This window comes from Cydia amplana, chromosome Z (assembly GCF_948474715.1).
Source record: "Cydia amplana chromosome Z, ilCydAmpl1.1, whole genome shotgun sequence".
In the NCBI taxonomy this organism is placed as follows: domain Eukaryota; kingdom Metazoa; phylum Arthropoda; class Insecta; order Lepidoptera; family Tortricidae; genus Cydia; species Cydia amplana.
The window spans coordinates 23,677,142-23,703,634 of NC_086096.1; the positions used below are offsets into that span (position 1 = coordinate 23,677,142).

Genomic DNA, 26,493 nt, shown 5'->3' on the forward strand with positions numbered 1-26,493 from the left:
GCGGATGTCAAGATTAGGTACTTAGAAAACGTCAAATATAACATTTTTAGTATTTTTTTATTAAAAAAAAACGAAACGTTTAGTATTTGAGCAAGAATATAGGTGCGTTATACTTAATAAACAATAACTTGGCCGACTTTTCTGGATCTAGACGATTTCGTTATAGGTAATGACGAAATTAGCTAGCACTTACGCCGCCGCTAAGACGTTCTTGTACCGACTTGTTCGACATCCGCATCCGCATAAGCTCCGCATCGATTTTATGCGGATGCGGATGCAGATGCGGATGTTGAAAATAATGCGGAAGTTCCGCGGTTGCGGATGCGGATGTTCGCAACATCCCTGATATGTACTTACCAACTCGTACATTAAATTTGATTTTATGACGGCGACCATTACGAATAGGTACCGACCGTTTCACGCTTTCAGTGCCTGTACAAGAACAACATTAATACCGCATTGAGGTTCGAAATATTTATTTCATGGAATATATACCTACACTACACCGTGCTATCGTGAGTGAGTCATCGAAAAATATATATAACCTTACATTATGGTGCATATCTTTGGTAGCGATCTTAATTGACTTTAAGTACATAATAAACAGTTTATATTCATTGTTTTTATGATGGATAGGTATAAATGAAGCTGTTAGTGTCGCGATCGAGCCTGCTTGCGAGGCTAACTAATAGGCAAACACAAAGAAACCGTAATTTGACTCATATCGATTTTTAAACCTAGGTCAATATGGCAAGTGGCTATTATCTCACGCGATCACGTTCATCGTCGATTATCCCACAAACACAATCATTCCCGTAAATGAAAAATTTAGTAGGTAATTATCGTAAATGTAAATTCCCACAACATGAATAATTGTTTTTACGACAGAATTTTAAGGTGCATGCGGTTATTAATAACATATAATATACAACTACGATTGAACTAGAACAGGGGTCTCCAAACTTTTTCACCTGGGGGCCAATTTGTACCTCCACTAACTTTCACGCGGGCCACCATCGGTTTTTTTTGCGCCGGAACATCTGTAGGATTAGGTTTTTGATACAGTACAGGCATAGCTAAGGCAAGTAGCTAAGGCGAGTACAGTGGCGAGAGAGTGCCTTTGGCCGAGTACCTACTCGTCTGTTTATTTGATTTTAATATTGAATACACAACTAAACCGAGCACTCCGCCGAGGGCACTCTCTCGCCACTGTACTTACTGTACTCGGTACATGTGATCAAGGCATAATAGCCAGTGAAGCTAGCAGTTTCCGTTTCAGATTGGGCAAAAATGCTTTCGTAGAAGCACACAACCGCCATTGGCGTATATGGCGATTAGGGCCCTTGTATTGCTGTTATGATGAGATTAATGAGACAACGAAATAAGTGCATATTTCTTATTTAATGCCTACATATGAGCTTACGAGGTATAGACCTCACAAAGTGTTAATTGCAAAATGTAAGCTTGTCAGAAATGTCAGAATATAAATTAGATCGCTCAAAATTGGTACTTACGTGAAAATAACTTGCAAAAAAAGTTCTTAATTAAGTAATGTTGTTATTTTAGTATTTTTAGTTTACTTTTTCTGATTACAAATTTTTATTTTTAAGTTAATTTATAAACCTAAATATGTACTACCACGTCAAAATATTTATTCAAACACATTCTACGTACTGTTGTGTTGATGAAATTTAATATAAATAAATATGTAGGTAAGTAGGTATTAGTAATTTGAATTTCCAAATTTTTATCTTAGGCCTGGTACTTTAGGTAGGTTTTTTTCGTAGGTACAATCGTTCATCGCAAGTCCTTGAACTAATAGCTTTGGCACGAATGTTTAGATTTTGTTGTGTTTTTGGTGCAATTGCATTATTACGATTACTTAAAGTTTCAAGTGCAAATAAGCGGAACGTAAGATTAAAAGATGAAGAGAAGAAAAGTAGACAGTGAGGGGAGAATATTTCAAGAAAAGTGGAGTATAGACTACTTTGTAATGCAATGCACTATGAATTAAACGTACTTAGAAATGTTAAATTAGTATCGTTTTTAGGGTTCCGTAGCCAAATGGCAAAAAACGGAACCCTTATAGATTCGTCATGTCTGTCTGTCTGTCTGTCCGTCTGTCTGTCCGTCCGTATGTCACAGCCACTTTTCTCCGAAACTATAAGAACTATACTGTTGAAACTTGGTAAGTAGATGTATTCTGTAAACCGCATTAAGATTTTCACACAAAAATAGAAAAAAAACAATAAATTTTTGGGGTTCCCCATACTTCGAACTGAAACTCAAAAATTTTTTTTTTCATCAAACCCATACGTGTGGGGTATCTATGGATAGGTCTTCAAAAATGATATTGAGGTTTCTAATATCATTTTTTTCTAAACTGAATAGTTTGCGCGAGAGACACTTCCAAAGTGGTAAAATGTGTGTCCCCCCCCCCCCCTGTAACTTCTAAAATAAGAGAATGATAAAACTAAAAAAAATATATGATGTACATTACCATGTAAACTTCCACCGAAAATTGGTTTGAACGAGATCTAGTAAGTAGTTTTTTTTTATACGTCATAAATCGCCTAAATACGGAACCCTTCATGGGCGAGTCCGACTCGCACTTGGCCGCTTTTTTACAGTTTTTAACTGTTATTTGGCTAGTGTAAAACATTCCCGCACCGAAAACCCCGATGTATGATCATAATGCATTTAAGGGTTAAATCATTACTCGCCATATTACAACTTGATGAACCAAATCGATTAAAAAAAGTATTTATTTCCTGTTCGTTCATCAAGGGAAATACCTGATTTCAATAGAGAAATTTCTTGCGATAAATTTGATAAAAACGGCATGCGGTATCGGAAAACCCTTGCTCAGATGTTACTGCATCCTACGATACCCCGCTAAGTTTGTTTTAATGTTAAAGTTTGACTGATAAAATTTCACAACCTACGAGCTATATTTTTGATGTTTCTACAATAACCCACCACATAATAACAGCATAAAAACGATACAACACAGTTTTTTTAAAGATTTTATTCCCTTGTCGATTTAAGGGTTTAATGTAATTATTTGTAAATATGTATAGAAATTTATTTTTAATATTTTATCCACATTTTAAATAAAAAAACCGGCCAAGTGCGAGTCGGACTCGCGTTCTAAGGGTTCCGTCCATTAAGTCCAACTCCCGCTTGACTGCACATTTGCACGGACCTATGTGCATTTTTTGTCAGACATACTCTAAGAACTAAATATGTTAATTTTATCACAATTATAATAACTCTACTGGCGAAAGTGTTCCCAACATATTTATTTATATGAATTTAAAAGTGGAAAAAATACTCTCTTGGGTGAGACTTGAACTCACGGCGTCTGGAGTTCAAGTGTCACCCAAGACAGTATTTTTTCCAATTTTTAATTTATTCTGAGCATAATAGCATCGGTCGCAGACATTTCTGCTTCTTAAAAAAATAATTAAATTGTATGTGTATATATATCAAGTAGGGCTCGCGGTCGCGTCCGGGTTTCGTGCACCCGTTGCCGGGGCCCCGTTCTCGTGCTACACGAAACCGGATTTGTGGCCCGTTCGGAACGGGTAATTAGGCTCCGTGTAATTAAAGTCCGGGTACCCGTGTTACCCGTGTGTCCGGATCCACGGATATTAATTACACGCGGGTCCGGCCCGTTCTCGACGTACAGTGACGATCGGACGCGTTCTTTATAAGAGCGAAGAACGAAAATTAGTCTCAATAACGAAAAATAAATGTTTAATATAAACCTCATGGACAAATTTAGACGCACGAAAAAAAAAGATTTTAATTACAGCATCAAAATAATTTATTTATTTATTTTTATACTTTATTGCACATAAAAAAGAAAAAAGAGTAGGTAGGTACAACATGCTGACTTAATGCCGCTAATGGACCTAATTTCAAAATTAGTAATTAAACTTTATTTTGCAACTAGGTAAAACTATACATAAATGTAAACAACTGAATTCAGATTAGAAACGTTGACCGGCGGTGTGGCAAACTAAAACCTTATTAATGACTAACGAGTACTTGTGAGTTCAAAAGCTGCCCCCTCTAAATCACTCTTATCTTGTTTGTAAAACAGCACGGCTAATTCTTCAACTTTCCAAACAAAAGGTATGCCTGGCAAAATACCAGTGTCAAAGGGAATCAGGGTGTCAGTGTCCATATTATCAGTAAAAATTGCCACGGCGAACCATCTCTTTATCTGCACGTGCGACGTTAATCCTACTTACTTCTTTACTACAAAACAAAAGGCTGCTGCCCTAATTGATAACTAATAACTTAATAGTTCTTTCACTTCACACGACACGACTTCAAAGACGTTTTATTTATTTTAAGTATCTCTATCAATATTTAGTACAAGTAGTTAGGTACCTAAATACCATAAAAATAATTAATAATTATGAAGACGCTATCCAGTTGCACCTGTCTGCCTATAATAGTAGTAGCCGAGCTATTTGCAACATAATATACTGAGCCTTCTTAAACTTGGTAGTAGACAACCTAGAGAGGAAACCTCATATGATTAAACTAATACAAAAAAAACACTATATAAATAATAGGCGTTAAAGCTGTAACATAATAAAAAAAAAAACTTTATCTTTATCTTTCTCTTAGGTAATCTATATATAACAATAAAAATCTATACATGATTTTTCTAAGTTGTAAGCCATAAAGTTGTATTTTTCTTAATTTTTTTTTAATAAAAAGTTTTTTTTTTATAAAACCAGTAGTGTGCCGAATTATGGTCTTACAATACAAGAATACTGTAGGTACTAGTTTTGTATTCAATAACGCCCTTACTCGAATACATATAATCATTATAAATGTAACCGGTGCAAAAAATATAACTCGACATTGATTCAAATATATTTAAGTACCTAACCCCTATTCGTACGCAATATAACATAATTTTTAACATTTTATAATGAATTAATGATACCTAGGTACTTATTTCTTTCAACTCAAAACTCAAACCGGCCCGCGTGGGTCGGTCCACTCGGTCCGTCAGCGCCGTGTATTCAATACCCGAACGGAGCCGAGATCCGGATCCGAACGCACTACACGGGGGAACGGACTACACGGGGGAACGGACTACACGGGAACGGACTTCGACGGGTTCAGGTAGTTCGGACGCTTAGCACCGCCGGGGCTAAGAACACGGACGCACGGCTTGGCGGGTAGAACGGATATCGGGAGCCCTAATATCAAGTCCAGAAGTAATTTATTAATGTTATCTACAACCAGAGCCCGTACCATGAGTCACTGACAGTGTCAAAACTGACATATACGCTATCCAGAACGTAATTTACTTTCTATAATTCATCTCGTTCGCACTAATATGCGAGTACGAGCGAGATGCATAGAAAGTAAATTACGTTCTCGATGGCGTTTATGTCAGTGCCAAACTGATGGTAGCCGTACAGAAGCATAACAACTTATCAGAAATCATCTAAACATACTTAAAAATCCTAAAAGCTGCTTACCGCTCTTACAATGCAGGTACGCCGTGAGACACAAAACATTTCTTTAAGAGGGTTATTTAAGAGGGTTATAAAAGAAAAATATTTGATAAGTTTACTATTATATATAGTAGGATAACTGGGCTATTCACAGGTTTTTTTTTCTAGAGCAAATCCCCATACTTTTAATTCTGTAGAAGAGTTTCGTAAAAAAAAGTGTAAAGATTTTTTATGAATTATGAATTTCTCGTATTTTTTGTATGGGTGAGTGAAAATTTAGTCACAGAAATGAATTCCTTATCCTCGAATTACACGAAAAAGACACCAAACTTGATATAGTTGCTAGATGTATGCAGATATAAAATTTAGAGTGAGGCGCGCCGGAGGCATTTCCCCCTATTTTTGAGTTACTCACAATGAGCTCTTTCATTTGAATTGTAACAAGATATAGTTTGAAAAACTTTATTTTTTAAGTTTCCCATTTACACCCCAAAAGTGGCCCCCATGTTTAAAATTCATTTGTTTGCGTTACATGGCCGTCTTCGGGTCACAAACTTGCATATGTGTAGCAATTTTCACCTTAATTGGTCCAGTAGTTTCGGAGAAAACATAAAAAAAACCCGTAGGGGTAGGGTCAAAGACTAAGTAATTAAGTACGACTCACGCTTGACTGCACATTTCTAATAGGTTTTCCTGTCATCTATAGGTAAAGAACTATTTTGTGTATTTTTTTCAAAATTTTAGACCCAGTAGTTTCGGAGATAAGGGGGGGGGGGGATGGTCATTTTTTGCCTATTTTCTTGAATAACCGCTAAACTATTTATTTTAAGATTATAAAAAAAAAATATTTGAGATTCTTACAATGAGCCCTTTCATTTGATATGTAACACGATATAGTTAGAAAAACTTTATTTTTTAATTTTCTCATTTACCCCCCAAAAATGGCCTCCATATTTAAAATTCATTTATTTACGTTACACGTCCATCTTTGGGTCACAAACTTACATATGTGTACCAAATTTCAACTTAATTGGTCCAGTAGTTTCGGAGAAAATAGGCTGTGACAGACGGACGGACGGACAGACAGACAGACAGACGAGTGATCCTATTAGGGTTCCGTTTTTTCCTTTTGAGGTACGGAACCCTAAAAATAGTAAAAACGTATCAGCTTATTTATTTGAACCTTATTTCACAAAGTACCGAAATGCAAAAGATCCCTAAATGAAATATAAAAAGCTTTTGCTAAGTATACAAAATATAACCAAGTATAAGGATGTTGTTAAAATCCCCTACTTTGAGGGAAATATCTATATACTGGCAACACGTTTTTGTATATGTGTGTTGCTGAGCGTAAAACACGAGCCTCGCACGCACACACACATCGATCGTATTTCGGCTTCACTTTTGACAGGTCAGCCGTATGGGGACTATCTGTCTATGCGTTATTCGTTTAAGTATAGAACTACATCACGCAATGTTTTTTTAATTGTAAGATTTGACTGATTTATACGAAATAAAACAAATTTAGAAATCTTTGTCAACGTATTTTTGGGCCATCCTGTATTATAATATTTATAATTTATTGATCACATTTGTATATTAGCATATTAGGTAGCATTTGTATATTAGGTAACATTGTAGTAGGTACCTAATAGTGACGAAAGTTTTGCAATGTTGATTCAGTCATAATAGTCTCGATTGGATCTGGCACTGCGACTTCATTCATGTTCGAGGAGCGGAGAGATATAGCCAACGGTAACGCCGACTGTGCGCATAACTGCGAAGCGCTCCGTGTGGACCCCACAGCGGGTCGATACAGCGTGCAGCGCCCGCGTCTGGGAACAACACTCAATATTAACTCATAGTCGATATCTTAAGAAAAATCCGGACCCTAGTGATTGGCATAAAAGTCAAAAGTAATCAAATCTAACAAAACGACTTTTTGTAACAGAACTCTATAACATACTATTTTAAACTGGAATCTCCAGAAAATGGACGCACATTTCTTTATTCATATTTTTTAATTCCTCAGGTACGGATTGCTTTACTTACCTTGAACATTGACAGCAAAGCAACCGTAGGAACGCAGCTCGAAAAGTTCTATTGAAAATAGTGTAGATGATGGGATTGATTGTCGATGAAACATATCCCAGCCAGAGGCAGACATTCACCACATTATCTAAAAGAAAACAGTAGGTGTTGCAGACTCTTTGCATGGTTATTCTTTTTTCTATTATAAATTCAAAATTGTCTTAAAAAAGAAACTGTCTTTTCATATCTAAAGGTTTGATTAATTGGTTGTGTCATTAATTGCTGTGATTTTTCTAATTCATTGTAAATATGAATTCTTAATTAAATATAATATCGAAGGTAAAATTCCCCTTTCATTAATACAGTCCACCATCCCATTCCATCATTTTAGTAAGTAAGTATGTATTTGGTCTTGAATATGTTTTATTCTTCTGTTCGAAAAGTGAGAGTTACAACAGTTGCTTAACATTCCCTTGTTCATATCTGACACTAAAATATGCTTTAGTAATATAAAAATAAAATGTAAGGATTTGGAGTATCTTCAGTTGTGTGAATAAGGTTGATAATCCACACATATTAAACTGACAACTATATTTTCTGTTACCCAAGTTTACATTAATTAACCTTTTCGACACCGTGTCAAACACAAAAGCTGTCTCTCAGACGCCACGTCACCGAAGTGTCAAAACTGAAATTGAACTTTATGCATATGCACGTGGTCTATGACCGATTAACCCTTTAACCGCCAGAGTCTGATATATAAGACATTACATATCCAGCTCATTTCGCCACAGTCTGATATATAAGACAAAGATCTGATTTGGTTTTTACAGCACATTTATAACTCTCGTAACTATGCCAACCTTACTCTGCGCGGTACGATTACTGTCGGTGGTGACACGAGCACGCTCGATCAAAAATTGCTGGCGGTTAAAAGGTTAATACGTCTTTGGCGTTGGACCTGCGGTGCGTATATATCGGTCATTGGCGTCCAAAAGGTTAAAACCATATACTTGGGTTTACAACTTTACAGCCCCTTAAAGATGTGAAAAATTCAAACTTCAAAATTAACGTAAAAATGATACAGCCATTTATGCCGCATAAAACGTATTATTCGACACTTTCAAGGGAATCAAAATTTATAGGGAACTTCCCGTTGACCTAGAACTATGAAATTTGGCAAGTTATCAACTACGAGGCAAAATCTGAAATCTATAAATATATAAAAAAAATACATATATTCAAATCTGTACGGCCTCCTCGGTGGGCGAGTCCGACTCGCACTTGTCCGTTTTTTTAACAGACCTTGATTGACGGGATTGTGTTGGCGTAGGTTCATTTTCAAAGAGCTGAGACTTTGTTATTACTTTTTTCTACTCCCGTACTTTTATTTGTCATTTAAAGGGTCGTGCACACGCCTTTAAACCCCTCTCTTATAGTTGTCAAGACAAGTCTTTAGTCTATTCCCCAAAAAAGTATTTGTGCATACACGCAGTATCTTTTTGGCACTTTTACGATACTTCGTGTAATCACCATTTAAAAAAATATTGTATGGAATACATTGTTGCCAACCTAATTTTAATTGTCATTTCTAACAGATGAGTGAACCATAGACATGTTTTGGTTAATCATCATCATCATCATCAGTTTTCATCTTTATAGGGCTGTATCTTTCCCCTTTGAAACCCGTAAGTAATATTTAAAAAACACGAAAAAGAAAAAAAAATAAAAAAAGAAAGAAAAATGTTTATGGGTTGTATCTCCTAAACCGTGCGTCGTAGCGCAAAAATATTAAAATGTTCATTCCTCTGTAAGAAGCCCCTAATTAATATTTAAAAAAAAACAAAAGAGAAATAAAATAAAAACAACAAAAAAAACTTTATAATGCTGTATCTCCCGTGCTTTCTTTTTTTAATTTTTTTTTCAAAAGGTTTCAAAGGGGAAAGATACAGCCCTATAAAGATGAAAACTGATGATGATGATTAACCAAAACATGTCTATGGTTCACTCATCTGTTAGAAATGACAATTAAAATTAGGTTGGCAACAATGTATTCCATACAATATTTTTTAAGTGGTGATTACACGAAGTATCGTAAAAGTGCCAAAAAGATACTGCGTGTATGCACAAATACTTTTTTGGGGAATAGACTAAAGACTTGTTTGTCTTGACCAGGGATGTTGCGGATGCCGATTTTTTGACATCCGCGGATGCGGATGCGGATGCGGATTTTTAAAGCCACACATCCGCGGATGCGGATGTCAAGATAGTACCATAAAAAACGTCAAATATTACATTTTAGTAATTTTTATTTCATAAAACCGGCCAAGTGCGAGTCGGACTCGCGTTCCAAGGGTTCCGTACATTAAGTCCCACTCACGCTTGACTGCTCATTTCTAATAGGTTTTTTTGGTTAATGACTAAATTACCTAGCAGTCTAGCACTTACGCCGATGCTAAGACGTTCCTGTACCGACCTGTTCCACATCCGCATCCGCATTAAATCCGCATCGATTTTATGCGGATGCGGATGCGGATGTTGAAAATAAAGCGGAAGTTCCGCGGTTGCGGATGCGGATGCGGATATTCGCAACATCCCTGGTCTTGACAACTATAAGAGAGGGGTTTAAAGGTGTGTGCACGACCCTTTAAATGACAAATAAAAGTACGGGAGTAGAAAAAAATAATAAAATGTTCATTCCTCTGTAAGAAACCCCTAATAATATTAAAAAAAAAAAAACAAAAAAGAAATAAAAAAAAAAACAAAAAAAAACTTTATAATGCTGTATCTCCTAAACCGTGCGTCGTAGCGTAAAAATAATCAAATTTTCGTTCCCCTTTGAAACTCCAGAGTAATATTTAAAAAACAACAAAAAAATAAAAAAATATAGAAAAATATTTATGGGTTGTATCTCCTAAACCGTGCGTCGTAGCGCAAAAATATTAAAATGTTCATTCCTTTGTAAGAAGCCCCTAATTAATATTAAAAAAAAAAAACACAAAAGAGAAATAAAAAAACAAAAAAAATACTTTATAATGCTGTATCTCCTAAACCGTGCGTCGTAGCGCAAAAAAAATAAAATGTTCGTTCCCCTTTGAAACCGCAAAGCAATATTATAAAACACGAAAAACAAAAAACAACTAAAAAAAAAAGAAAGAAAAATGTTTATGGGTTGTATTTCCTAAACCGTGCGTCGTAGCGCAAAAATAATAAAATGTTCATTCCTCTGTAAGAAACCCCTAATTAATATTTAAAAAAAAAAAACAAAAAAATAATAAAAAAAAATTATAGGGCTGTATCTCCTAAACCGTGCGTCGTAGCGCAAAAATAATAAAAATTTCGTTCCCCTTAAGAATCCCACGCACTGAACAACCAATCACATTAGGACATTAAACAATCATCATCATCCATTTTTATTATTATTTCATTGCATTTCAAAGTAAGTGCTTGGTTTGGTCGTAGAAAAAGTATTGTATGCAACGTTGTTTAACTGAGTCAAAAAATACTCCTGGCGTCTTTATTAACAATTTTCGGCTTCGCCTCAAATTGTTACTCACGCCACTCACCTTTTTTGACCCCTCTTAAACAACGGTTGCATAAAATACTATTAGATGACATATCATAATAATATAGCCACGTTTTAGCTCCAGTGGCTCAATGCTGTTAACATAAGCACTTAAACCATTTTCATAATTAAAAAAAAATACACCATTTTACTCCCTTTAGTAGTCGTGGGATACCCAGAGTGCAAAATTTTGTGCAAGTGTGAATTGAGTGTAAGAATAAGAATCACCCCTATAAACAAATGTGAAATATACCTGTGAGATTCCTTACCTGGAACCGAACATGTCGGACACGAAGCAAATAGGATATTTAATAGAAAGAATGGAGCCCAACATAACACGAATGTAAAAAACACCAAGCCGAGTACTTTGGTAGCTTTTTGTTCATTTGCTACGGCATTAGCAGTCATCGCGCGGTCCTTTTTCCGGTAGGGTAAAAATCTGTATGAAAGTAAGAATTAAAATGGCAATATTGATAATCATACCTAACTACATAATAACTATATTCATGCGCATGGCAGAAGCGATCGGACCGGTGTTCCAATGGTCGCAAGTTCAATCTTGCTGGAGGCACGGATTTAGAGTTAATAAACTGGATCGAGTACATTGACCAAAAAGTGTGTCCACATGAGAAGTCAAACTAGAGCCCTGCATCTCGTTCTAATTAGGGTGACCATAAGACATCTGTATGTGGGATATTAGGATAACATGGAATATATTAGTAGGGTGTGTCATTTTCTAAATAAAGTGAAATTTTAAGTGGTCAGGTTTTTTTTTTCATTTGTAGTCGGCCTCTTTCGCACTCACTCATGGTATGTTCATAAAGGTAGGCTTCCCTTTTGTCCACTTCAGTTTTTTTTAAGTATAAGCGTCATTGAAGATCTGTTTAGCAAATATGACGTTTTTTTTAAAGTTGGTGCCTTTTTTCTATTGACGGAAATGTGTCCTACCTATAAAGAATCGATGTCATATATAAACAGTTTAACACACCTAACAAAATTTTATGTATAAATGAGAGTCTCTAATGTTTAAGGAGTTAAGCACTTTGGTTTTAAATTTTGGCAATTGAAGGGATGTTTACAAAAACAACATACCTGACTACACTGGTTGACACCTGAAACGATTAACAATGTTCTTAAAAAAGTGTCAACCGGTCTAAGCAGTTATGTTGTTTTTGTAAACATCCCTTCAATTGTTCTACAACAAATCTTAAATTAAACATGCCGAAATAAAGACATAAGGTACCTATTATGTTAAACTTACTTTTACATTACCTACGTTAATAATAACTAATAAGAATTCTGTGAGACCGATTCAAAACGTGCCGACATCATAGTCACCCTAATGAGTTTGACAATGTTGTCTTGTATTTTTATAGTAAAATGTAATAATTGTGGCTTTCTTGTGAAACAATATTCCACAATTAGCAATTATTTCACTCCAACAACCTTTAACACAACATTTCTTCACAATTTTTAAGAAATTTCGCATTCACGTGTTTTGAAGAAATGTCATCAAGTTGGGGATACCAATTAATATTTAAAGTTACTACAACTTCTACCATACTAAAATTTAGTTTTTTTTTTGCTGTGTATGCGCTTGGTTTAATCAGTTAATAATATTGGCATCATAATTATTTACAAATTACTTAAAAGATATCAGAACTGTAGTCTGAATATAGCACTAAAATTGTATAAGAAGGTAATTAAATTCAGTAGTTTATTGATATAATTTCTACCATAATGGTATCTTTTTAACATTGGCAACATGTGCGAGTGAGACACAGGGCTCGGGTTTTTCTATCTCAAGTGGACCGTTTTCTCTAGTCTGGTACGAACAACTTTCTGTCTCGGTGATAAGGTTCAAATTAGTATGGCAAAAAAAGTGACAACTCGCTCCAGTTTAAAAAATATAACTTCATGGCTGGAGGTGTAAATTTTTCCATTCCATTAGTAGTGGACCGGCCAGCGAAAGAAAAGTCTTTCTAGAAATCGATTTTCGGTCATGTCGTCTCGGATATGGGTGAATATGGTATCGATGCATTCAGTGTAATGCCCTGAACCCAAATATATGAGATGACAAGCGCGAAAGTGGTGGGTGTAGTTGTCTACTCTACTCACAAAGCCCTTTCATTTGGTACCCCACATGGTATGTTTAAACGAAAATAAAAATAAAGTTTGTACTGCCGCGTTTATGACGTCACAGCAACTACCCCCACCACTTACGCGCTTGTCATCTCATATATTTGTGTTCAGGGCATTACACTGAATGCATCGATACCATATTCACCCATATCTGAGACGACATAAACGAAAACTAACCTAAAGCCTGAAAAAACGGCCCTCTATCTATACTATCGCTCGCAGACGTTTCTGCTTGATAAAAAAATAGTTTATTATGGGATAGCACTTTGTTACTGGCGAATTCTCAATATAAGTTGAGACTCCGGTGCCTGTTATAATAGAACAATCTTACAGTTAGATGTTGCTATACGCGTTTAAAAAAGCATTAAGGGAAGCAACGGAAAGATTCGCACACATCTGGTAAGCCTTCGTAGCTCAGTTAGCAGAAGCAATTGGACTGGTGTTAAAATGGTCGCAAGTTCGAGTTTATCCAGAGGTATAAATTTTCCATTTATTCCTTAATATTTTTCTTATAATTTAAAGAAAAATAAGAAGTTTAATATTGATAATGATACTAACTTTGATTGTTAAATTACCTTAACGTTAATGGGTTTGGAGCATGTATAAGTTTCTGCGGTCTACTCCTGGCCTTTTTGGTTTCTACACCTATATTGGGCGGTGTCTGGGTACTAACGTTACGCGCTCTTTTACCCCTTGTTGTTTTTGCGCCGTTTAAGTAGCTCAGTTCTGGATGTGAAACACTCAAACCCATCTTGTTACTTTCATGACGGCTATCGGACAAAATATAAAAGACTATTATATCACAGCACACTTTTTTACCATAAACGGGGTGATACGAGTCGATAGCAAGATTTTCAAATATCGCGTTTCCAATGGTCACGTACATCACACAATTGTATACGTACATACTTTTTTTATATGTAAGGACGACTCACGCTTAACCTTATAGGTTTTTCTGTAAGGTGCAGGCAATTTCGACTGCGGGGTAATTTATTTTAAACTAACCGAAATATCTTCCATGTTTTACATTATTAACTCAAGTAGAAAAGAGTTTCGAAAAGTATGTTTTTGGTAAGATGACATTCTAATTATGTAGCATAAAACAGCTTATGAAAATATAAATAAAATTGTGGCATTATAGTACGAACTTACGAAGCGCGATATAAAGTATTTACCTTGCAGATACTCCTGTTACCCTCCAAGTAGTCTGTCTGGTTACTGATCGACTTGTGGACAGATTGGGTGAACTTCTAGCTCCAACCCGCCGCATGCCAGGTTGTCCAGTGTTAAAGCCGCATAGCCTGAGTTGTTTACAAAATTCAGTATTAACTCATTCATCATCAAAGCATATGGTTTGAAACAAGCTTCGAATCGATGTAAGTATCTTGGTTTTTTCAAATGGATTGACTTTAAAACGAATGTCTCTCAAATATTGATAGGTACTGATATTGTAGCTGCAAGAGAATCGATTTGGCTTTCTCGTCTCATAGGTGGTATTTTAAGGCTTATTATTAACCGGGCAACTAAAATATTAAACAGGAACTTTCATTGGGCATATAATAATATAATTTGGCTGTGTATTAATATTTTAGCGCCAAAAAAAATATTTTAGCCTCAAATATAAGCATCATATTATTAAAAAAACTGGCAGCAAAAACAAGCCACCCAAAAAAATTATAGGGAACTTAAAGTGATAGGTTGGCGTCTAAAATAATAAATTGGCAACTAATATTGTAAAGCGATCATAAAATTTAGTTGTCATCTAGTTGTTCACACCTAAGTAATCAACTAATCATAACTGAGCATATCGTTTCAGCTAGGTAGTATTTTAACACGAAAGCAGTTAAATTTAATGAATATTAGTCACTTTTTACACAAAACGAATTTTCAAATTCAAATCCTCAAATTAATTTACCAATACGCAATGGTCATAGTCACCTTATAGTCAAAATTTCTAATCATGAAACGCCTAATGGCCATTATACCATTAGATCTTTAAATTTTTAATTACTAATTTCAATAGTTACCACTGTAGAGTGCTGCACTGCTAGAGTCAACAGATAGGTGCGACGACGAGCGAAGCGAGGAGGAGCGTGTTAGGTTGACCGTATAATGACCAAACAAAATATTTTAAAAGAACTTCATTTTTTAATTAATAGATAGCCGTTTTCTTTTTAAAATGTGCTTCGTAAATGGTCTCCAATATATTAATTCAGTTGCCAAATTAAAATACAACTCATATTGATATATTTTAAGGCTCCGTTTTTGTTGCCAAACTATTAATTTTAGTAGCCATTTCTATTTTTTTAAACTACCCAAATTCGATTAATTAGTTGACCGGTTAAAAACGTGCCGTATTTTAACCGACCTTAAGCACATTTCCTTGCCTAAGAGTAGACAACGATGCAGCTATAAAACTAGCTGAGAATCCGGAGTTTCATCGTCGAACGAAACACATGCGAGCCCGACACTTTTTTGAGAGAACTGGTCGAGAACTCGCCGTAGAATAAGGTTACAAGTTTCAAGTGAATAGCAACTGGCTGATATGCTCACAAAGCCACTTGCAAGACCGATGTTGAGAAAAATAACTTAACATATAGCTTTTTGTGGATGAGATATTGAAAAAGGAACAAGTTACTGTTGTTACGTATTAGTCAAATGTTGCTTCAAATTGTTCGTGTTTCGTGTAATATAACACGGCATCTGCGTCGCTAGTTCTTGGCTGGAGACACTGATGCGTGTCTAGATCTTATAAAATATGTCATGGGACATTTAAGAGGAAATTTGGAGTATTTGTGATATTTCCCAGATACATGTAAAAGTTCTACCGCTTAGCTTGTTAAAAGATGAATATCCTATCCTTCTTTCATGTTTCAGGCGTGTTGTATCAAAGATACTGCAATTAGTTTCCACATAATTAATAAATTAAAAGTATGTTTTTTTCCCCAGGCATGGACACCAAGCTCCAGTAATGGAACCCCGGTAATGGACGTGGATCCAGTAATGGGCCCCCTATAATGGACTTACCCTATAAGTATAAGATATTGGAATAGGGAATAAGTTTTTGGGAAAAAACTAGTTATTAGTAATTTTTGGTATAAGCTTTTATGTAAGAATGTATTTTTCTTTCGACAGCCAACTAATACTCATGACAGTCATCGAGACAATTCTAACAAACCCAAACACAATTAGGTTGCGTTCATCACAGAGTTCCTATGGCCACCTCCTGTCTCCATCATGAGATCAAGTCCATGTTATCATAATATTGCATTGTCATCCGATTTGCATACGTATCCAAAATTTTAACTCAATCGGAAATCCGAAAGTGGCTCAAATGCCATTTCCAAGATTTGAGCCACACTAACTAACATACAAACTAACATTACAGGGCAAGTTAAATAAAATGTTGTACCTAAAAACGATATTAATTTATCCGAAGTCCGAGGAGACCGCCTGACATAGTTCGTAACTACATTATACTGCTGTATTGTTTAAACATGAAATTACGCCATGGCAAGCACCATTATTTAAATTGTCCCATCATAGGAGGTATGCAGTTTTACAGCTCCTATAATGGGATTGGGCAAAATACCACTATTTTTTATACATTTCTAGAGTCACAACATAGTGTGTTGTATACCTTATCTCATGGTAAATGCAATTAACAAAACACATTCTAGTTTACACCAAGTAATAATTAGTTATTTGTTCCAGTAACACGACAACTTTTGGGTTGGCGCCAATTTCTTAAAAAGTAACCGAAATTAATAAAAAGTCAAACTTAAACAGCTCTATGACTCTTATTTATGGTAAAATATTGCCAGTGTTTATAAACTACTTTTACATACTTATTTTAGAGGATTTGTGGTTTTATGTCCCATTACTGGTTCCACGTCCATTATAGGGTCCATTACTATATTTATTTATTTATTTATATATACGAGGGGCGTTCAATAAAAAGTGAGAATGAGTATGTTATATACAACTTTTATTAAATGTTATTTTATTTTTCGACATAGTCACCTTTTAGCATAATACACTTAGTATATCTTTTTTCTAAACTTAATATTCCATTTCTAAAAAAGGTTTCATCTTGAGTACTTAAAAATTCTTGTACTGCAGCGACTACCGCGTCGTCGTCTTCAAATTTCTTGCCTCTTAGGTATTCCTTCAATCTCGGAAATAGGTAGAAATCACTAGGGGCGAGGTCTGGTGAATACGGAGGATGCTTAAGGATATTGAACCCAGCATCACGTATTGCAGCCATTGCAACGGCGGACTTGTGTGCCGGTGCATTGTCCTGATGGAACAACACAATTTTCGAGAGTTTACCTCGCCGTTTTTCACGGATATCATTGCGCAATGTTGCTATTTGTTTGGCATATAAAGAGCCCGTAATAGTGGCTCCATGCTCGAGATACTCAATCATTACGACCCCTTTACCATCCCAAAAAACAGAGCCCATGACCTTACCGGCAGATGGGCCCACCTTGAATTTCTTCGGAGTTGGAGATGATGGCCTTTTCCATGTCATAGACTGCAGTTTCGTTTCAGGGTCGTAATGATGGAGCCTTGTTTCGTCCATTATTATAAATCGCGCCAAAAAAAGTTCCCGGTCTTGCTGTATCAGGTCCAAAGCTTCTTGACAAATCTCGACTCTAGTTTGTTTTTGCGTGTCAGTAAGCATTCTGGGTACCCAACGCGCTGATACCTTTTTCATACCCAAGCGTTCATGTAAAATATTATGCACGCTCCCCGTTGAAATCTTTACATTTTCAGCAATAAAACGAACCGTGACACGACGATCCGCCAAAACTAAGTGTTCGACTTTTTTCACAATTTCTTCAGTTACTGCTGTAGTAGGGCGTCCGGAGCGGGGGTCATCCATGGTCGATGTTCTTCCACGTCTAAATTCGGCGCACCAATGTGCGACTGTCGAATACGGAGGAGCATTAGACCTTAAAGTGTCCCGTAAATCTAAATTGACTTGGTCCGTAGAAAAATTTTTCAAACACAAGTATTTAATAACGGCGCGCAGTTCAATTTTCTCCATTTTCGCTAACGTACTCAACAGCATCGCAAAGAAATCGCCGCATTTTTTTTTTAAACAAAAAACAGTTAGTTTTTTTTTTCATGGCAATCAGCTAGGTAGATTAGCTTTACCGGCCAGTATTTACTTTCCTAATATTTAAAGAGTTTGCATCTCATTCTCATTATATATTGAACGCCCCTCGTATATTTCGGGGATCTCGGAAACGGCTCTAACGATTTCGATGAAATTTACTATATGTGGGTTTTTGGGAGCGAAAAATCGATCTAGCTAGGTCTTATCTCTGGGAAAACGCGTATTTTCGAGTTTTTATATGTTTTCCGAGCGAAGTTCGGTCACCCAGATATTATAATATTAATGTAGGTATCTTAAAAGCATTTTGTTCGTGTAGAATGAATACTGAAACCGTTTTTTAGTAAAAAGAGAGAAAGTTTAAACTAAAAGATCCGACTTTTTATTTTACACTTCGAAAGCTGTATTACAACTAAATCTTATTATTGTAACTAAGATTTCATGTAGGTTTTATTGTAAAATCAGTGACTCGGGTTATGAAATGGATTTAAATCCGCCTTCGGCCTTCGCCCGGATTGAAATGGATAAAACCGCCAGATGTACGTGAGATGGTTGAAATTGTAAGTACCTAGGAATAGTGTTATACCAGAAAAATATAAAATATACTTCCGTTTAGGGACCTTGTAGGTATTGATTGGAAAATGATCATCAAGTAAATTCATTTTCAGAAAATGCTCCCATGGAGAATTTTTCTTGAACTTTCTTATAATTCTATCTACAAAATATAGTACCTATTCAAAACTAAAAGCTATGAGTAATACAAAAAATTACATTGATACCTATCAAGAATCACGTAAAATTGACCACATTATTAACCTTTTGGACGCCAATAACCGATATATCCGCACCGTAGGTTCAACGCCACAGAGCAACATAGACCTACGTGCATATGCATAAAGTTCAATTTCAGTTTTGACACTTCGGTGACGTGGCGTCAGCGTGACAGCTTTTGTGTTTGACACGGCGTTGAAAATAGAGATGCGCAAAACGCTTCACTGAGTTGAAAAGATTGATTCATATCTTTCGCTCACGGTGATATATATCACTCATTTCGCTCACTTCGCTCAGTGGATCTGTAGACTATATTGTTCACGAGTGAGTAGAGGGAAATGTCAATCAATCAGATACACACAGCCATAAGTGCGACCAAGAGATGGCGAATCACGCGATACGATCCCGCCATGTTTTCCCGACAACCTCCGAATTCTTCCGAACCGCTCCGAAACCTATTAGCATCGTCTCACTCACTCACTTGCTCGGCCGGCTCATTCGAATCATGAGTGGGTAGGAGCGGGCAAGGAAAACTGAGATAGATGAGCGACTGAGCGAGTTAAATCATCAATGAGTTGAAGAGTGAGTGAGTTAAATCAAGAGATAAATAATAATAAAGTTGATATTATACGAGGGGCGTTCAATATATAATGAGAATGAGATGCAAACTCTTTAAATATTAGGAAAGTAAATACTGGCCGGTAAAGCTGATCTACCTAGCTGATTGCCATGAAAAAAAAACTAACTGTTTTTTGTTAAAAAAAAAATACGGCGATTTCTTTGCGATGATATTGAGTACGTTAGCGAAACTGGAGAAAATTAAACTGCGCGCCGTTATCAAATATTTGTGTTTGAAAATTTTTTCTACGGACCAAGTCAATTTAGATTTACGGGACACTTTAAGGTCTAATGCTCCTCCGTATTCGACAGTCGCACGTTGGTGCGCCGAATTTAGACGTGGAAGAACATCGACCATGGATGACCCCCGCTCCGGACGCCCTACTACAGCAGTAACTGAAGAAATTGTGAAAAAAGTCGAAAACTTAGTTTTGGCGGATCGTCGTGTCACGGTTCGTTTTATTGCTGAAAATGTAAAGATTTCAACGGGGAGCGTGCATAATATTTTACATGAACGCTTGGGTATGAAAAAGGTATCAGCGCGTTGGGTACCCAGAATGCTTACTGACACGCAAAAACAAACTAGAGTCGAGATTTGTCAAGAAGGTTTGGACCTGATACAGCAAGACCGGGAACTTTTTTTGGCGCGATTTATAACAATGGACGAAACATGGCTCCATCATTACGACCCTGAAACGAAACTGCAGTCTATGACATGGAAAAGGCCATCATCTCCAACTCCGAAGAAATTCAAGGTGGGCCCATCTGCCGGTAAGGTCATGGGCTCTGTTTTTTGGGATGGTAAAGGGGTCGTAATGATTGAGTATCTCGAGCATGGAGCCAATATTACGGGCACTTTATATGCCAAACAAATAGCAACATTGCGCAATGAGATCCGTGAAAAACGGCGAGGTAAACTCTCGAAAATTGTGTTGTTCCATCAGGACAATGCACCGGCACACAAGTCCGCCGTTGCAATGGCTGCAATACGTGATGCTGGGTTCGATATCCTTAAGCATCCTCCGTATTCACCAGACCTCGCCCCTAGTGATTTTTACCTATTTCCGAGATTGAAGGAATACCTAAGGGGCAAGAAGTTTGAAGACGACGACGCGGTAGTCGCTGCAGTACAAGATTTTTGAAGTACTCAAGATGAAACCTTTTTTCGAAATGGAATTTTAAGTTTAGAAAAAAGATATACTAAGTGTATTATGCTAAAAGGTGACTATGTCGAAAAATAAAATAACATTTAATAAAAGTTGTATATAACATACTCATTCTCACTTTTTATTGAACGCCCCTCGTAACAGTTGAGTTTGATGAACAATATATCAATATGTTATTAGAGTCTTTAGTGTGTTTTTGGAAAACAAATATATACCATTTATTGTATAAAATGTTAGATGAATAATAAAACGAAATATATATAGAAATATATATTTTTTTATTTCACTTTTATTCATTGTCATGTACTGTCAGCTGCAGAGAGAGGTGACCCCTCGGCATAGAAGTTTGTATGCAGGGGTGGTACCTTGTCTCTGCAGCTGAATGTACATCAAATTTTGTTTACTTGCAAATTAATGACTTTTGTAAATTCATAAGACCACAGGCGATAACTATTACATCATTAAGCTTTCCAATTAAGTTATTATTTGTGCAAGCATGTGGTTTCAACATAGAAAACTCCCTCAAGCGTCGAATCACCCGTTCTATATGGATACGCAAACTAGCATTTTTTTGTTTCTTTGACTTTTTCTTTAGATAGTTTAAGTACTACCCGATTGAACGCTAGGAGGTCCTAAGAGTGAGTAATACAGCTTACGCCATATACGCCTGCGCCCGTAAGGGACAGAACATAACGCAATACGACAAAATTAACATGTTTAACATTCCTGACAACTTACCAAAAATAACCTACTTAATTTGGTCGGGTTATTTGTTGCCCACCGAGTAGTCCGACCAGTGAGTCGTTTCACAAAAAAACGCGGGATTTTCAGTACAAACCGCACCTGGCAATAAAATTACTATGAAATTAAATGACAGCTTGAAACTGACAGCTTATTTGATAGGAAAAAAAGTTGCCATTATAAGAATTTTTAAAAATAGCTTGTGAAACGACTCGCTGGTCAGACTCAACCATACTACATTTACGGTGAGGAATTAAAAAATCGCTAGGAATACGCTAATTCTAGTTCTGTGGCACTGACAGCAGTTTATTACATCGTTACGTCATCAAGGTCAGGTGACAGTTTGGAGCGTTTAGGCGCGTAATTTAAACACGAAACTAATTAAACATGTTTTTTATTCAAAATTAATGAATATAAGTTTTTTATATTTTTTTCTGTAAGTAATAATGGTTTGTTAGCTGTACGTCCAATACGCAGTTCGTCCAAATGATATTTCAATTCGCATTTCGTCCAACACGTATTTGGTCCAACATGCATTTCGTCCAACAGCATTTCGTCCAACGCGTATTACGTCAACACGTATTTCGTCCAACAGCATGTCGTCCAACATGGATATAGTCCAACACACATTTTGTCCAGTAGGCATTCCGTCCAACTCCATGTAGAAGTCTTGTCAAGAAAAATAAATTATGCGTCTCTCATTACTGCAGCCACGGTTCATGTATGAAAATTCGAACCGTTTGTCTGAGCTACGTACACCTTTGTACGACACACCTGTGCGTGAGCGGCGCGTTATCGTGAACCTTGTAGGAAGGCACGTAGGTTGACATTGGGCTTTGGGCTGTAGCCGCACGCGTCAGTTGACGTATTTGGCGGTCAAGGGGTTGGTGGAATGGAAACAAAGATTCATTGATTGTCGAACGAGCGAGCGAAGTTCTTCCAATCAGCTTGGAACACACGGCTGGCTAGAGAGAGGCACGTCCCGGCATTTCGATATTTCTTGACTGAACTGTCCGAGGATAGTTTGTTACGATATAACTAAATATAGTATATTTGTTCTAATTCAAATGAAATTAGGTAAACGGTAATTTTACTCAAATGGTACCTTTTCCCTGTCACTGTCATGCCACGTTCACACAACTTCACATGAACGCGACATTTTCAAGCATACCCTGCGCAAAGTTGCCAGCTCGCTCGCAAATCAAAGGGTCTACCGCGAACACTGAAGTCCGCAAATTGCGGGCATTTTTCTGTTTAACTCCAATTGGACGTAATTAAAGTGACAGAGAAAAATGCCCGCAATTTGAGAATTTCGGTGTTCGCGGTAGACCCTCAGGATGGAACTGTCTGTCTGCATATTTGTTAATCAACATTACGTAACGAACGTCAATGAGGATTTTCACATGCTCAATGTGTGTTGTGTAGGTATTTATTCTTAATCCTAGTCTTCCTTAGTCTTGTCCCAGAGAACGGGACGAGCTTCCACTAGTGAAATTAAAAAGTGGACATCTAAATTGTCAGCCATTTTTGTGCATTAATTAGCACGTGAGAACTATGCAACAGCAAAACAATAACTACCGAGCGGTGCGCCCTCCGCCGCCGCCGGTGTGGCGGCACCGTGCTGCGGCACGGCTCCGTGCCGTCGCACCGTACACGGCACCGTGCCGTCGCACCGTGCACGGCACCGTACTACTGCACGTCGCCGTGCCGTTACACGGTGGCCGGCGCCGCACCGTGGACATGTGGCCGGGCCCTAACTCGTTAACGGCTCGGACCGTGGGTCCCAGTAGCACCATATCATCGGCGTAGCTGATATTATTGACCATTTTCTCATTTCCCATATCCTCTTAATAGACGAATCACGAAATGGACGAACTCCGTAATGATGAATAGCGAAATGGACGAAATGCAGAGTGACAAATCGCGAAATGGACGAACTGCGTATTGACGAATCACGAAATGGACGCATCACTTATGGACAAACTGCGTAGTAGACGAATGGACGAAATGCGATTTGGACGAACTGCGTATTGGACGTCCAGCTAACAAATCGTAATAATTACGTGTCTATCTGTAATAAATATAATGTGAGCCTATATGCGTCCCACTGCTGAGCACAGGCCTCCTCTCATGCGCGAGAGGGCTTGGGCTATAGTCCCCACGCTGCCCAATGCGGATTGGGGACTTCACATACACCTTTGAATTTCTTCGCAGATGTATGCAGGTTTCCTCACGATGTTTTTCTTCACCGAAAAGCTAGTGGTAAATATCAAATGATATTTCGTACATATGTTCCGAAAAACTCATTGGTACGAGCCAGGATTTGAACCCGCGACCTCAGGCCCCTATTTCACCAAGCTGACAGGTACGACAATTGTCAAAAAAATGACAGACCTTTGTTTCACCACGCCAACATTTGTCAGTGACATATGTCGAGCGACAATTGTCAAGTGACAGGTGACAGATGACAATTTCGTAAATTGTTTTGTATAGAACTTCATATAAACATGACAGGTAGTTTGGTACAATTGTCCATATTAAATTTAATGACAATTATTTTGTGAAACTAGGGTAATGTTTACTAGTCGACATATTTATCAATTCTTCACAAGAGATCGTTAATTGCTTTCGATGTGCCGTGTTCTCATCACTAACATGATATTGATTGAGATCCCATCTGTGTCCCGACCCCATCTAATGCAGCGTATACCTACATTATTTGTTGACAAGGCGTCAAAGCATTATTTTTTGTTTGTTTTAAGTAATTTTTTCTGCAAATGCAAAGTCAGTGACGTCAAAGTAGGAATCTATTCGTACTTTATACATTCCCTTGTATAAGAATATTACCACTATTGCTTTCGCGGAGATTCATTTTCTAACTAACCAAAACCCTAACTTTACTGTTAGTGCCCAACTTCGCCTAAGTAAATTATTAAAAAAACAATACCTACTTAAACATGCCTAATTACGCTACGGGTCCCCAACTTAGCATTATAATTTTTTTAAATTATGAAAACTATACTGAGACTTATTCCAAATCCTAAATGTTGAATTACTAAACGCCTTCATAGGCAACAATTACAATTTATAATGGAATTATGATTTAATGCTAGTACATAAAAATTTAAAAGCGATTTAAAGCCATTTTTATTTGTACCCTAAAGGCGAAATTAGGGTACACAGTTTTGCTAACGTTTATTTTCAATGAACTGCAACAATGATAACGGGGTTTGCTAACAACGAAAACACTACAAGTGTCACCCAAACCTGACACAGCTCCGATCTCATGTCAAGAATTACCGACAAATTGACAAATATGTCGACTTATAAAAACTACTCTTGTTCCACCAAATCATTGTCATTAAATGAAAGATGGACAATTGTAACTAAATGCCTGTCATGTTTATAAGCACTTCTATACAAAAACAGTTTACGAAGTTGTCACTTGTCACTTGTCACTTGACAATTGTCACTCGACATATGTCACTGACAAATGTCGGCATGGTGAAATAGGGGCCAGATTGAAAGTCGGACGTCATATCCACTCGGCCACCACCACGTGTCTATCTATAAAATTAAAACAGTTCCAAAAAATTGTCAACATCCCTATTGGCAAGGTGAATGTTTAAAATATTAAAGTTGATACTTACATACTAATGTGAAATAATATTTACATTAAAAACTTACCTTCTTTGAATGCCTCCCGATACTGGCGTAGCCGCAAGTTTGGCTTGTTTCTTTAAGAGGTGGACCGTCAGGGCAAATGAAACTACCATTGTCAACATCGGCATGTAAAAAGCGACGAGTGAGCCAAATATCCAGAAAAGTCGGTTGTTGATAACACAGAGCCCTTGATTAGGCATGATGTTTTTCTTGTTAATTAAACCTATAAAAACATCAACACATTAGGAAGGTACTCCGACGTAGGTACAAAGTGCAGTTGCTTTTAGTACAAATACGATTGGTCAACTTATAAATTGCAGTTTCATCCCCAACTCATTGTTGTTAACATGTTCAATGCCAACGACCAGCTAGGCGGGTTTTACATTCGTAGGCGCTTTTCGCTACATAGCGGAAAATTACGTAATCGGTTCAACGCGTAGCGCGTAGCCGGCTGAAAGTGAATGCGTTAAACATATTAGTTGCTTACGCATATAAAAAAGATAATATTTTAATTTTAAGTTTATGTTATGAGTGACGCAGCATTCTGCTGGAATAGATCCTGTCTGGCCAAACATTCATTTAACTAAAACTTTGCCGCCTCGGGTATGTTTCAAGTTTCAAGGTCTGGGACTTAATCCATCAAGATTTGAGGAGTTCCCTCAATTCCTCATGAAACCCATAATCAGAGGGTCTTGAGTAAAATGTTCCTTAAAACCTTGCTTGCCTAACAAATGACAAATCGCTAAACGTGAACGTCGTTGAAGAGTTGCATTCTTGTTTTCACCAGCAGTTCAACTTCATGAAATCATGAAATGGCACTTTTTGAATGCAAATGATTGGTTTGTTGATGGAAATATAAAAATTGCTATAAGCAATGTATGCCAATAATATTTGAGGAATTCTATCATCAGAACTGGACGTTTATGTACCAGTAGGTACAGTTAAGTATAACGCAGTGTTAGTAAGATAATTGAATCATGCATTTTGAAACGGGGATTTTTGATGTCAAAATGAAGCTCGTTCTGGCTGCCTCTTTACGAGTAAAGTCAATGAAATTTTTGAAAAACAGTGTATGTAGGTACTAAATAAATAGCTGAAGAGCTAGGCAGTAGGCGTTGACCGCAAACAGTTTAGGCCCAGTTGTACATACAGAAAAGCTCGGTATTTGTGCCACATGACCTCACT

At 36.9% G+C, this 26,493-nt stretch overlaps 2 protein-coding genes across 3 annotated transcripts in view; one reads left to right on the forward strand and one right to left on the reverse strand.

Annotated features, from left to right (window-relative positions):
- Positions 1-7,123: 7,123 nt before the first annotated feature.
- Positions 7,124-26,493, reverse strand: part of LOC134661284 (5-hydroxytryptamine receptor 2C) — a 47,406-nt gene continuing 28,036 nt past the window's right edge. Inside the window, exons 4-9 of one of the 2 annotated variants that reach the window (XM_063517274.1) lie at positions 25,333-25,531; positions 14,403-14,528; positions 13,803-13,967; positions 11,355-11,524; positions 7,542-7,668; positions 7,124-7,324 (exon numbers count right to left, since the gene is read on the reverse strand). In XM_063517274.1, the coding sequence (XP_063373344.1) occupies positions 7,138-7,324; positions 7,542-7,668; positions 11,355-11,524; positions 13,803-13,967; positions 14,403-14,528; positions 25,333-25,531 (974 nt within the window). In that variant the 3' untranslated portion in view covers positions 7,124-7,137. Of the gene's footprint in view, positions 7,325-7,541; positions 7,669-11,354; positions 11,525-13,802; positions 13,998-14,402; positions 14,529-25,332; positions 25,532-26,493 lie in introns of both variants that reach the window. The other variant, XM_063517275.1, reaches the window with a different exon arrangement.
- LOC134661306 (proteasome subunit beta type-6) overlaps positions 18,654-26,493 on the forward strand; it is a 265,514-nt gene continuing 257,674 nt past the window's right edge. The window contains exon 1 of the mRNA XM_063517309.1: positions 18,654-18,658. The gene's annotated coding sequence lies outside the window, so the exon portion shown is untranslated. The remainder of the gene's footprint in view (positions 18,659-26,493) is intronic.